At 45.1% G+C, this 13,655-nt stretch overlaps 1 protein-coding gene across 4 annotated transcripts in view; it reads left to right on the forward strand.

Moving 5' to 3' along the window:
• lrguk (leucine-rich repeats and guanylate kinase domain containing) overlaps positions 1-13,655 on the forward strand; it is a 46,369-nt gene that overhangs the window by 10,117 nt on the left and 22,597 nt on the right. For all 4 annotated transcript variants that reach the window (XM_029742536.1, XM_029742537.1, XM_029742539.1 and 1 more), the window contains 5 exons: positions 3,688-3,794; positions 4,146-4,265; positions 6,250-6,346; positions 11,726-11,839; positions 11,918-12,119. In XM_029742536.1, coding sequence (XP_029598396.1) covers positions 3,688-3,794; positions 4,146-4,265; positions 6,250-6,346; positions 11,726-11,839; positions 11,918-12,119 — 640 coding nt within the window. The remainder of the gene's footprint in view (positions 1-3,687; positions 3,795-4,145; positions 4,266-6,249; positions 6,347-11,725; positions 11,840-11,917; positions 12,120-13,655) is intronic.

A 13,655-nucleotide genomic window follows, 5' to 3' on the forward strand; every position in this document is an offset into this window, starting at 1 on the left:
CATCTCCTCTGTGTTCCCCTGGTATCTGCTGTGAACATTGTAACATATGAACATCTCCTCTGTGTTCCCCAGGTGTCTGCTGTGAACATTGTTACATATGAACGTCTCCTCTGTGTTCCCCAGGTATCTGCTGTGAACATTGTTACATATGAACATCAACTCTGTGTTCCCCAGGTGTCTGCTGTGAACATTGTTACATATGAACATCTCCTCTGTGTTCCCCAGGTGTCTGCTGTGAACATTGTTACATAGGAACATCTCCTCTGTGTTCCCCAGGTGTCTGCTGTGAACATTGTTACATATGAACGTCTCCTCTGTGTTCCCCAGGTGTCTGCGGTGAACATTGTTACATATGAACATCTCCTCTGTGTTCCCCAGGTGTCTGCTGTGAACATTGTTACATATGAACATCTCCTCTGTGTTCCCCAGGTGTCTGCTGTGAACATTGTTACATATGAACGTCTCCTCTGTGTTCCCCAGGTGTCTGCTGTGAACATTGTTACATATGAACGTCTCCTCTGTGTTCCCCAGGTGTCTGCTGTGAACATTGTTACATATGAACGTCTCCTCTGTGTTCCCCAGGGGTCTGCTGTGAACATTGTTACATATGAACGTCTCCTCTGTGTTCCCCAGGTGTCTGCTGTGAACATTGTTACATATGAACATCTCCTCTGTGTTCCCCAGGTGTCTGCTGTGAACATTGTTACATATGAACGTCTCCTCTGTGTTCCCCAGGTGTCTGCTGTGAACATTGTTACATATGAACGTCTCCTCTGTGTTCCCCAGGTGTCTGCTGTGAACATTGTTACATATGAACATCTCCTCTGTGTTCCCCAGGTATCTGCTGTGAACATTGTTACATATGAACATCTCCTCTGTGTTCCCCAGGTATCTGCTGTGAACATTGTTACATATGAACATCTCCTCTGTGTTCCCCAGGTGTCTGCTGTGAACATTGTTACATATGAACATCTCCTCTGTGTTCCCCAGGTATCTGCTGTGAACATTGTTACATATGAACATCTCTGTGTTCCCCAGGTGTCTGCTGTGAACATTGTTACATATGAACATCTCCTCTGTGTTCCCCAGTTGTCTGCTGTGAACATTGTTACATATGAACATCTCCTCTGTGTTCCCCAGGTGTCTGCTGTGAACATTGTTACATATGAACATCTCCTCTGTGTTCCCCAGGTATCTGCTGTGAACATTGTTACATATGAACATCTCCTCTGTGTTCCCCAGGTATCTGCTGTGAACATTGTTACATATGAACATCTCCTCTGTGTTCCCCAGGTGTCTGCTGTGAACATTGTTACATATGAACGTCTCCTCTGTGTTCCCCAGGTGTCTGCTGTGAACATTGTTACATATGAACGTCTCCTCTGTGTTCCCCAGGTGTCTGCTGTGAACATTGTTACATATGAACGTCTCCTCTGTGTTCCCCAGGGGTCTGCTGTGAACATTGTTACATATGAACGTCTCCTCTGTGTTCCCCAGGTGTCTGCTGTGAACATTGTTACATATGAACGTCTCCTCTGTGTTCCCCAGGGGTCTGCTGTGAACATTGTTACATATGAACGTCTCCTCTGTGTTCCCCAGGTGTCTGCTGTGAACATTGTTACATATGAACGTCTCCTCTGTGTTCCCCAGGGGTCTGCTGTGAACATTGTTACATATGAACATCTCCTCCGATTTCCCCAGGTATCTGCTGTGAACATTGTTACATATGAACATCTCCTCTGTGTTCCCCAGGTATCTGCTGTGAACATTGTTACATATGAACATCTCCTCTGTGTTCCCCAGGTATCTGCTGTGAACATTGTTACATATGAACATCTCCTCTGTGTTCCCCAGGTATCTGCTGTGAACATTGTTACATATGAACATCTCCTCTGTGTTCCCCAGGTATCTGCTGTGAACATTGTTACATATGAACATCTCCTCTGTGTTCTCCAGGTGTCTGCTGTGAACATTGTTACATATGAACGTCTCCTCTGTGTTCCCCAGGTATCTGCTGTGAACATTGTTACATATGAACATCAACTCTGTGTTCCCCAGGTGTCTGCTGTGAACATTGTTACATATGAACATCTCCTCTGTGTTCCCCAGGTGTCTGCTGTGAACATTGTTACATATGAACATCTCCTCTGTGTTCCCCAGGTGTCTGCTGTGAACATTGTTACATATGAACGTCTCCTCTGTGTTCCCCAGGTGTCTGCTGTGAACATTGTTACATATGAACGTCTCCTCTGTGTTCCCCAGGTGTCTGCTGTGAACATTGTTACATATGAACATCTCTGTGTTCCCCAGGTGTCTGCTGTGAACATTGTTACATATGAACATCTCCTCTGTGTTCCCCAGGTGTCTGCTGTGAACATTGTTACATATGAACATCTCCTCTGTGTTCCCCAGTTGTCTGCTGTGAACATTGTTACATATGAACATCTCCTCTGTGTTCCCCAGGTGTCTGCTGTGAACATTGTTACATATGAACATCTCCTCTGTGTTCCCCAGGTATCTGCTGTGAACATTGTTACATATGAACATCTCCTCTGTGTTCCCCAGGTATCTGCTGTGAACATTGTTACATATGAACATCTCCTCTGTGTTCCCCAGGTGTCTGCTGTGAACATTGTTACATATGAACATCTCCTCTGTGTTCCCCAGGTGTCTGCTGTGAACATTGTTACATATGAACGTCTCCTCTGTGTTCCCCAGGTGTCTGCTGTGAACATTGTTACATATGAACGTCTCCTCTGTGTTCCCCAGGGGTCTGCTGTGAACATTGTTACATATGAACGTCTCCTCTGTGTTCCCCAGGTGTCTGCTGTGAACATTGTTGCATATGAACGTCTCCTCTGTGTTCCCCAGGGGTCTGCTGTGAAAATTGTTACATATGAACATCTCCTCCGTGTTCCCCAGGTATCTGCTGTGAACATTGTTACATATGAACATCTCCTCTGTGTTCCCCAGGTATCTGCTGTGAACATTGTTACATATGAACATCTCCTCTGTGTTCCCCTGGTATCTGCTGTGAACATTGTAACATATGAACATCTCCTCTGTGTTCCCCAGGTGTCTGCTGTGAACATTGTTACATATGAACGTCTCCTCTGTGTTCCCCAGGTATCTGCTGTGAACATTGTTACATATGAACATCAACTCTGTGTTCCCCAGGTGTCTGCTGTGAACATTGTTACATATGAACATCTCCTCTGTGTTCCCCAGGTGTCTGCTGTGAACATTGTTACATAGGAACATCTCCTCTGTGTTCCCCAGGTGTCTGCTGTGAACATTGTTACATATGAACGTCTCCTCTGTGTTCCCCAGGTGTCTGTGGTGAACATTGTAACATATGAACATCTCCTCTGTGTTCCCCAGGTATCTGCTGTAAACATTGTTACATATGAACGTCTCCTCTGTGTTCCCCAGGTGTCTGCTGTGAACATTGTTACATATGAACATCTCCTCTGTGTTCCCCAGGGGTCTGCTATGAACATTGTTACATATGAACGTCTCCTCTGTGTTCCCCAGGTGTCTGCTGTGAACATTGTTACATATGAACATCTCCTCTGTGTTCCCCAGGGGTCTGCTATGAACATTGTTACATATGAACATCTCCTCTGTGTTCCACAGGTGTCTGCTGTGAACATTGTTACATATGAACATCTCCTCCGTGTTCCCCAGGTGTCTGCTGTGAACAAGTACGACCCTCCTCTGGAGGTGGTGGCAGCCAGGGAGCACATGAGTCACATGGTATACCAGCTGATGCAGCCCCAGGTCATCTACGATAGGTAAAAACAGCAGGACCCGCCAACTACCCTGACTGGACTACCCTCCTCATAACACGACTTTCAGCCAATCAGAAGTCGATACGATGAATATTCTAAATGAAGTTTACATACTAATTTAACTTGTGCTCGCAATCTTTAAAAATGAAGAAACCTAGCTTTTCTGACATTTATGCTCTATTCATACATCATAGAAACTGACCAATCCTCTGGCCTGGAAAAATCAGATTTTTCTGATTGGCTTGTTGTCCTGAACATTGGTAAAGTACTTCCTAGACTCTTTATCCTTGTGCTTTCCCTCTCTCTAAATGCTGTACTGTATCGTCCATGTGTTGCTGTGTGCGTGTGTCCCAGCACCCTGCCCAGTCTGGACTCTCCCTACCCCATGCTGGTGTTGACTGGGCCCCAGGCTTGTGGGAAGAGAGAGCTGGCCCACAAGCTCTGCCGAGAGTTCAACGACTTCTTCGCCTACGGGTGAGTCCCAAGGGCCAAATGATACCCCATTTCCTACATAGTAGTGCACTACTTTTGGCAAGCTGTGGCCAAACTCTGAGTGCTTGTATGCATCCATAAATGCACACTATTCTGTATATAGTGCACTACTTTTGGCCTGCTTGCTTCTAGGATTTTGTGCTCATTGGAATAGACTTTATCAATGTATGCAGTTACCTTAAATATGAGAAGGCCTGGTCACAGAGGTGAAGGCTAGAGTTAGGGTTATTGTTTAGGATGGTACTAAATATATTTCACTAGGATCCCCTCTGGTTCCCCATCCATAGATACATGATACTTCCACACTGTTAAACCAGATGTTCAATAATTCCAACACATGAGCAATGGCGAGTGATAAATAACAAGGCTCCCCACCACGGGCAATAGAAGAAATATAGAAGCAGTAAGTAGTGGTATAGAGAGCACGTACACTGGAGCGCTGGAATCAAAAGAACATCTGCTGGACATAGCTTGTCTATGGCTCTCACCTTACGGCTGGTTTTAATAGAAACCTCTACACCAGGGTTCTCTAACCCTGTTCCTGGAGAGCTACCCTCCTGTAGGTTTTCACTCCAACCCTGTTCCTGGAGAGCTACCCTCCTGTAGGTTTTCACTCCAACCCTGTTCCTGGAGAGCTACTCTCCTGTAGGTTTTCACTCCAACGCTGTTCCTGGAGAGCTACCCTCAGGTAGGTTTTCACTCCAACCCTGTTCCTGGAGAGCTACCCTCAGGTAGGTTTTCACTCCAACGCTGTTCCTGGAGAGCTACTCTCCTGTAGGTTTTCACTCCAACGCTGTTCCTGGAAACCTACCCTCCTGTAGGTTTTCACTCCAACCCTGTTCCTGGAGAGCTACCCTCAGGTAGGTTTTCACTCCAACGCTGTTCCTGGAGAGCTACTCTCCTGTAGGTTTTCACTCCAACGCTGTTCCTGGAAACCTACCCTCCTGTAGGTTTTCACTCCAACCATGTTCCTGGAGAGCTACCATCCTGTAGGTTTTAACTCCAACCCTGTTCCTGGAGAGCTACCCTCCTGTAGGTTTTCACTCCAACCCTGTTCCTGGAGAGCTACCCTCAGGTAGGTTTTCACTCCAACGCTGTTCCTGGAGAGCTACTCTCCTGTAGGTTTTCACTCCAACCCTGTTCCTGGAGAGCTACCCTCCTGTAGGTTTTCACTCCAACCCTGTTCCTGGAGAGCTACCCTCAGGTAGGTTTTCACTCCAACCATGTTCCTGGAGAGCTACTCTCCTGTAGGTTTTCACTCCAACCATGTTCCTGGAGAGCTACCATCCTGTAGGTTTTCACTCCAACGCTGTTCCTGGAGAGCTACCCTCAGGTAGGTTTTCACTCCAACCCTGTTCCTGGAGAGCTACCCTCCTGTAGGTTTTCACTCCAACGCTGTTCCTGGAGAGCTACTCTCCTGTAGGTTTTCACTCCAACCCTGTTCCTGGAGAGCTACTCTCCTGTAGGTTTTCACACACGCACACACACACTTCCATCTACATCCCCAAACTCAGGGGAGATCGCCCCATCCCACCCACACCAGCCTCTGTCCTCTCCAGAGCTAACGTAAGAAACAGTTAACATACTTACCCCTCCAAAATGACAAGAACCTGTTGATGTGGCCATGGAGTGCTCCGCCTCACCTGGGTAGTGGAGTCTGAGTGTGTGTGTGTGCTTGTGTGCATCTAAGCGAGTGTGTGACACGTGTCCGTCTATATGTCTAGTCTGTCCGTCTTTCTGTCTTGGTGTGTTGAAATACCATTATGATCCTTAGGAGTTTTTGATTATTTTAAATGTTGGATTATTGTGCACTTGTTGACATTTACTGCATTGATTGATAGGAACATAAGCAATTCGCTGCAGCCATAACACCTGCTAAACTGTGAACATGATCAATGAAGTTGAGTTGCTAGCTTGAATGTATTGCTGTATTGTCATTGGAACCATTTGTCTCTTGTTGTCACAGAACCTGCCATACCACCAGGGGTCCCTACTTTGGGGAAGAGGACGGGAGCGACTACCATTTTGTCACGGAGGAAGACTTTCAGAACATGATTCACATGGTACATGTTTGAGATTGACTACATTGCTGTGTGATTGCGCAGAATTACTGATCAACAAATCACCTTGCATCCGTTGTGTGATCAACATTAGCGATTCTGCCCCTCGCCTTGCTCAAACTGATCCCCTCAAACACACTGATAGTGTGTCAGTCTCAGATTAATTTAAATTATTTCCGTTGGTAAAGATAAAATGTGAAGGTAAAACAATCCATGGTTAGCCCTGTCCATGACACCACCACATACATATTCATCGTACTTCAGAATTTAAATATACAGTGTCTTCGGAAAGTATTCAGATCCCTTGAGTTTTCCCACATTTTGCTACGTTACAACCTTACAAATCCTTAGAAATCTACACACAATACCCCATAATGACGCAGTGAAAACAGGTATTGAGAATTTTTTGCAAATGTCAACAAAAAAACAAACATTTTTAAAGTAAGATTTACATAAATATTCAGACCCTTTGCTATGAGACTCGAAATTGAGCTCAGGTGCATCCTGTTTCCATTGATCATCCTTGAGATGTTTCTACAACTTGATTGGAGTCCACCTGTGGTAAATTCAATTAATTGAACATGATTTGGAAAAGCATACCTGTCTATATAAGGTCCCACACTTGACAGTGCATATCAGAGAAAAAACTAAGCCATGATGTCGAAGGAATTTGTCCGTAGACCTCCGAGACAGGATTTTGTTGAGGCTCTGATTTGGTGAAGGGTACCAAAACATTTCTGCAGCATTGAAGGTCCCCAAGAACAAAATGGCCTCCATTATTCTTAAATGGAAGAAGTTTGGAACCACCAAGACTCTTCCTAGAGCTGGCCGCCAGCCAAACTGAGTAATCGGGGGAGAAGGGCCTTGGTCAGGGAGGTGACCAAGAACCAGATGGTCTCACTGACAGAGTTCTAGAGTTCCTCTGTGGAGACAACCATCTCTTCAGCACTCCACCAATCAGGCCTTTATGGTAGAGTGGCCAGACAGAAGCCACTCCTCAGTAAAAGGCACATGACAGCCCACATTTAGTTTGCCAAAAGGCACCCAAAGACTCTCAGACCATGAGAAACAAGATTATCTTGTTTGATGAAACCAAGATTGAACTCTTTGGCCTGAATGCCAAGTGTCATGTTTGGAGCAAACATGGCACCATCCCTACGCAGAAGCATGGTGGTGGCAGCATCATGCTGTGGGGATGTTTTTCAGCGGCAGGGACCAGAGCCCGGACTTGAACCCGATCGAACATCTCTGGAGAGACCTGAAAATCACTGTGCAGCGACGCTCCACATCCAACCTGACAGAGCTTGAGAGGATCTGCAGAGAAGAATGGGAGAAACTCCCCAAATAAAGGTGTGCCAAGCTTGTAGCGTCATAACCAAGAAGACTCAGTACAAAGTACTGAGTAAAGGGTCTGAATACTAACACTACTGTTCAAAAGTTTGGGGTCACTTAGAAATGTCCTTGTTTTGTAAAGAAAAGCAAATTTTTTGTCCATTAAAATAACATCAAATTTAGCAGAAATACAGTGTTGACATTTTTTATGTTGTAAATGAGTATTGTAGCTGGAAACGGCAGATTTTTTATGGAATATCTACATAGGCGTGCAGAGGCCCATTTTCAGCAACCACCACTCCAGTGTTCCAATGGCACGTTGTGTTAGTTAATCCAAGTTTATAATTTTAAAATGCTAATTGATCATTAGAAACTCCTTTTGCAATTATGTTAGCACAGCTGAAAACTGTGGTGTTGCTTAAAGAAGCAATAAAACTGGCCTTCTTTAGTCTAGTTGAGTATCTGGAGCATCAGCATTTGTGGGTTCAATTAAAGGCTCAAGATGGCCAGAAACCAAGACTTTCTTCTGAAACTTGTCAGTTGATTCTTGTTCTGAGAAATGAAGGCTCTTCCATGCGAGAAATTGCTAGGAAACTGAAGATCTGGTACAACGCTGTGTACTACTCCCTTCACAAAACAGCGCAAACTGGCTTTAACCAGAATAGAAAGAGTGGGAGACCCCTGTGCACAACTGAGCAAGAGGACAAGTACATTAGAGTGTCTAGTTTGAGAAACAGACGCCTCACAAGTCCTCAACTGGCAGCTTCATTAAATAGTAACTGCAAAACACCAGTATCAACGTCAACAGTGAAGAGACAACTCCGGGATGCTGGCCTTCTAGGCAGAGTTGCAAAGAAAAAGCCATATCTCAGACTGGCCAATAAAAATAAAATATTAAGATGGGCAAAAGAACACAGAAACTGGACAGAGGAAGATTGGAAAAAAGTGTTCGGATCACAAAGAAGAACATTCGTGAGACGTAGAAAAAATGAAAAGATGCTGGAGGAGTGCTTGACACCATCTGTCAAGAATGGTGGAGGCAATGTGATGGTCTGGGGGTGCTTTGGTGGTGGTAAAGTGGGAGATTTGTACAGGGTAAAAGGGATCTTGGAAGTAGTAAGGCTATCACTCCATTTTGCAACTCCATGCCATACCCTGTGGATGGCGCTTAATTGGAGCCAATTTCCTCCTACAACAGGACAATGACCCAAAGCACAGCTCCAAACTATGCAATTACTATTTAGGGAAGAAGCAGTCAGCTGTCTATAATGGTGTGGCCATAATGTGTGGCCTGCACAGTCACCGGATCTCAACCCTATTGAGCTGTTGTGGAAGCAGCTTGACCTTAAGGTTCATAAGAAGTGCCCATCAAGCCAATCCAACTTGTGGGAGGTGCTTCAGGAAGCATGGGGTGAAATCTCTTCAGATTACCTCAACAAATTGACAACTAGAATGCCAAAGGTCTGCATGGCTATAATTGCTACAAATGGAGGGTTCTTTGACGAAAGCAAAGTTTGAAGGACACAATTATTATTTCAATAAAAAATCATTATAACCTTGTCAAAGTCTTGACTATATTTCCTAATCATTTTGTAACTCATTTCATGTATGTTTTCATGGAAAACAAGGACATTTCTAGGTGTTACCCCAAACTTTTGAACGGTAGTGTATGTAAATGTGATATTTCAGTTTTTTTCATACATCTACATCATTTTTCATACATCAAATTTCAGTTTTTTTCATACATCTGCAAAGATTTCGAACAACCTGTTTTCTCTTTGTCATTATGGGGTATTGTGTGTAGACGGATTAAATAAATTTTAGAATAAGGCTGTAACCTGACAAAATGTGGAAAAAGTCAAGGGTCAGCATACTTTCTGAAGGCACTGTTCATCCAGCCAGCAATTTATTTGTGCAAATGTGTGTAGCCTGGACTTGACAAGTCTTCTGGTTTGAAGTTTTGTAAGTAGTTCTCTTAACTCTAAAGGACAGTAAATCAATTCTTATGTCATACTCAGTTATTGGCTACTTAAATATATTTCCTTATATCTAACATTTTTGACACTTCAAAGCACAAGAGTTATCACATATTCCCAAAGGAAGAACTCCTAGATATCCTACACGGGGGGGGCCTGAGGTACTATAGAGTATGCCTGCCCGGCCAACTTTCTTTTAACTTGAGGCCCATTCATTTGTCTTTCTAAAGGTAAATATGTAAGCGCCGTGGGGGCTTAATAAATAGAGATCTCTCTCACAGTGATATTAGGAGGAAACCCTTTGAAGTGGGGATCCTAACCATGCACACTCTAAAGTACAGAGGAAGGTTCTCAGGTGAAGTGGGGATCCTAACTGTGCACACTATAAAGTAGAGAGGAAGGTTCTCAGGTGAAGTGGGGATCCTAACCATGCACACTATAAAGTAGAGAGGAAGGTTCTCAGGTGAAGTGGGGATCCTAACTGTGCACACTATAAAGTACAGAGGAAGGTTCTCAGGGGAAGTTCTTCAGACTGAAACCCTGATGAAGACTGCTTGCTGCGGAAACCTGGGCAGCTTTTCCTTTTCTTTAGACAGACTCCCTGGATCATTCAGACCACGTCAGACCAGTTCAGATGGAGACCCTTCCTCCCTTACCACATACATATATCACAGACTCCCTGGATCATTCAGACCACGTCAGACCAGTTCAGATGGAGACCCTTCCTCCCTTACCACATACATATATCACAGACTCCCTGGATCATTCAGACCACGTCAGACCAGTTCAGATGGAGACCCTTCCTCCCTTACCACATACATATATCACAGACTCCCTGGATCATTCAGACCACGTCAGACCAGTTCAGATGGAGACCCTTCCTCCCTTACCACATACATATATCACAGACTCCCTGGATCATTCAGACCACATCAGACCAGTTCAGATGGAGACCCTTCCTCCCTTTCCACATACATATATCACAGACTCCCTGGATCATTCAGACCACATCAGACCAGTTCAGATGGAGACCCTTCCTCCCTTTCCACATACATATATCACAGACTCCCTGGATCATTCAGACCACGTCAGACCAGTTCAGATGGAGACCCTTCCTCCCTTACCACATACATATATCACAGACTCCCTGGATCATTCAGACCACGTCAGACCAGTTCAGATGGAGACAGAAACATACAGTGCATTCAGAAAGTATTCAGACCCCTTCCCTTTTCCACATTTTGTTACGTAACAGCCTTCTTCTTAAATGGATAAAATAAATCCTCATCAATCTACACACAATGCACTGAACATCAGACGTGTATGCCCAACCCCACACACACACACACACACACACACAGCTCCATCCTGAAAATGGGCCTCAATCAGTAGGTCCTTGTGCTTGTTTTATTGTTCCAATTAGCCTGTCAACAGAGGAACGATAAGGGTGCTTTGTAATTTGGGCCTGATGGTTTCCAACCCTCTAAAAATAGGGGGTGAAGTTAAGCACGACAACGGTCGAGCTCCTGAGGGAGTCTCTCAATAGTCAGTAGGGCACAACTTATATCAGAACATCAACTAGAAATGTGATATCTAGAATGTGGGCATGAGAGCCTTACCAATTCTATGTGTTCCATTTCTATCTGAATATTGGGGAAAAGTGTAACCCAACTTGAGAGTAGGCTACAGTCCTCAGAGCTGTCCGTAGTAGACGAGGGGTCAAAGGGAGCGGCTGTGTGAACTACAGGGTAGCAGGGTCAGGAGTTCACCTCACAGGTGGGGACATTATAGCTGTGGTTGTTACTCTTCTCTGGACATAGCAGGGGTTGTGAAGGACCCACTAGGTCCATCGAAGACCACTTCCATTTTGGAATATGAATTTGACTCATAACTTTAAGTAAATGTTGCACCCCACAATAGTTGACTGTCCCATCTTACAGCTTTCTGTTAACTTTTGTTTTCTCTCTTTTTGTCTCCCCCCGGTCTCCCTCTCTCGGTCTCCCTCTCTCTCTGTCTGTCTGTCTCTCTTTGTCTTCTCCCTCTGCTCCTCCATTCTCTGTCTTCTCTCTCTCAGGGTAAATTCCTCCAGACGATGCAGTATGCAGGCCACTGGTATGGTCTGTCTCGTGAGGCCATAGAAGACGTGGCCAGGGAGGGTCTGGCCTGCTGTGTGCACATGGAGCTGGAGGTGGGCGTCAACACACACATTCACATAGCCCAGCAGCATGACATTGAAAGGCTCATTTTCTCTGTACTGTTCTCCCAGGGCGTGTTCAGTCTGAAGAACAGCCACTTTGAGCCGCGTTACATCCTGATGATCCCCACAGACAAGGAGCAGTACGGCAGGCGGCTGAGGACCAGAGCCCTGTACACCCGGACCCAGATAGATACGGCTGTAGCCCGCGTGGATACATACGCCCTGATCAACAGAGAACGCCCAGGCTTCTTCGACAACGTCATCCCCTGTGGTACGTAGCTGATGATGATGCAGACTAGTATATAGAATATAGATATATAGGTATGCTGTGCCTTCAGAAAGTATTCATACCCCTTGACTTACTCCACATTTTGTTGTTTTACAGCCTGAATTCAAAATGTATTAAATATGTTTTTTTACACACAATACCCCTTAATGACAAAGTCAAAACATGTTTACCCCTGAGTCAATACATGTTAGAATCAGCTTTGGCAGCGATTACAGCTATGAGTCTTTGCACACCTGGATTGTACAATATTTACATTATAAAATTCTTCAAACTGTCAAGTTGGTTTTTGATCTTTGCTTGACAGCCATTTTCAAGTCTTGCCATAGATTTTCAAGCTGATTGAGGTGAAAACTGTAACTAGGCCACTCAGGTACACACACCCCTTGACCTTTTCCACATTTTGTTGTGTTACTGTCTGAATTTAAAGTGGATTCAATTCAGATTTTGTGTCACTGGCCTACATACATTATGGGGTATTGTGTGTAGAACAGTGACACAAAATCTGAATAGAATCTATTTTAAATTCAGGCTGTAATACAAGAAATGTGTAAAAAGTCAAGAGGTGTGAGTACTTTCTGAAGGCACTGCAGGTATATACACTGCTCAAAAAAATTAAGGGAACACTTAAACAACACAATGTAACTCCAAATCAATCACACTTCTGTGAAATCAAACTGTCCACTTAGGAAGCAACACTGATTGACATTAAATTTCACATGCTGTTGTGCAAATGGAATAGACAACAGGTGGAAATTATAGGCAATTAGCAAGACACCCCCAATAAAGGAGTGGTTCTGCAGGTGGGGACCACAGACCACTTCTCAGTTCCTATGCTTCCTGGCTGATGTTTTGGTCACTTTTGAATGCTGGCGGTGCTTTCACTCTATTGGTAGCATATTGGTAGCTTTCACTCTATTGGTAGCTCATCCAGGATGGCACATCAATGCGAGCTGTGGCAAGAAGGTTTGCTGTGTCTGTCAGCGTAGTGTCCAGAGCATGGAGGCGCTACCAGGAGACAGGCCAGTACATCAGGAAACGTGGAGGGGGCCGTAGGAGGGCAACAACCCAGCAGCAGGACCGCTACCTCCGCCTTTGTGCAAGGAGGAGCAGGAGGAGCACTGCCAGAGCCCTGCAAAATGACCTCCAGCAGGCCACAAATGTGCATGTGTCTGCTCAAACGGTCAGAAACAGACTCCATGAGGGTGGTATGAGGGCCCGACGTCCACAGGTGGGGGTTGTGCTTACAGCCCAACACCGTGCAGGACGTTTGGAATTTGCCAGAGAACACCAAGATTGGCAAATTCGCCACTGGCGTCCTGTGCTCTTCACAGATGAAAGCAGGTTCACACTGAGCACGTGACAGACGTGACAGAGTCTGGAGATGCCGTGGAGAACGTTCTGCTGTTTGCAACATCCTCCAGCATGACCGGTTTGGCGGTGGGTCAGTCATGGTGTGGGGTGGCATTTCTTTGGGGGGGCCGCACAGCCCTCCATGTGCTCGCCAGAGGTAGCCTGACT

This window comes from Salmo trutta, chromosome 40, assembly GCF_901001165.1.
Source record: "Salmo trutta chromosome 40, fSalTru1.1, whole genome shotgun sequence".
NCBI classification, from domain to species: domain Eukaryota; kingdom Metazoa; phylum Chordata; class Actinopteri; order Salmoniformes; family Salmonidae; genus Salmo; species Salmo trutta.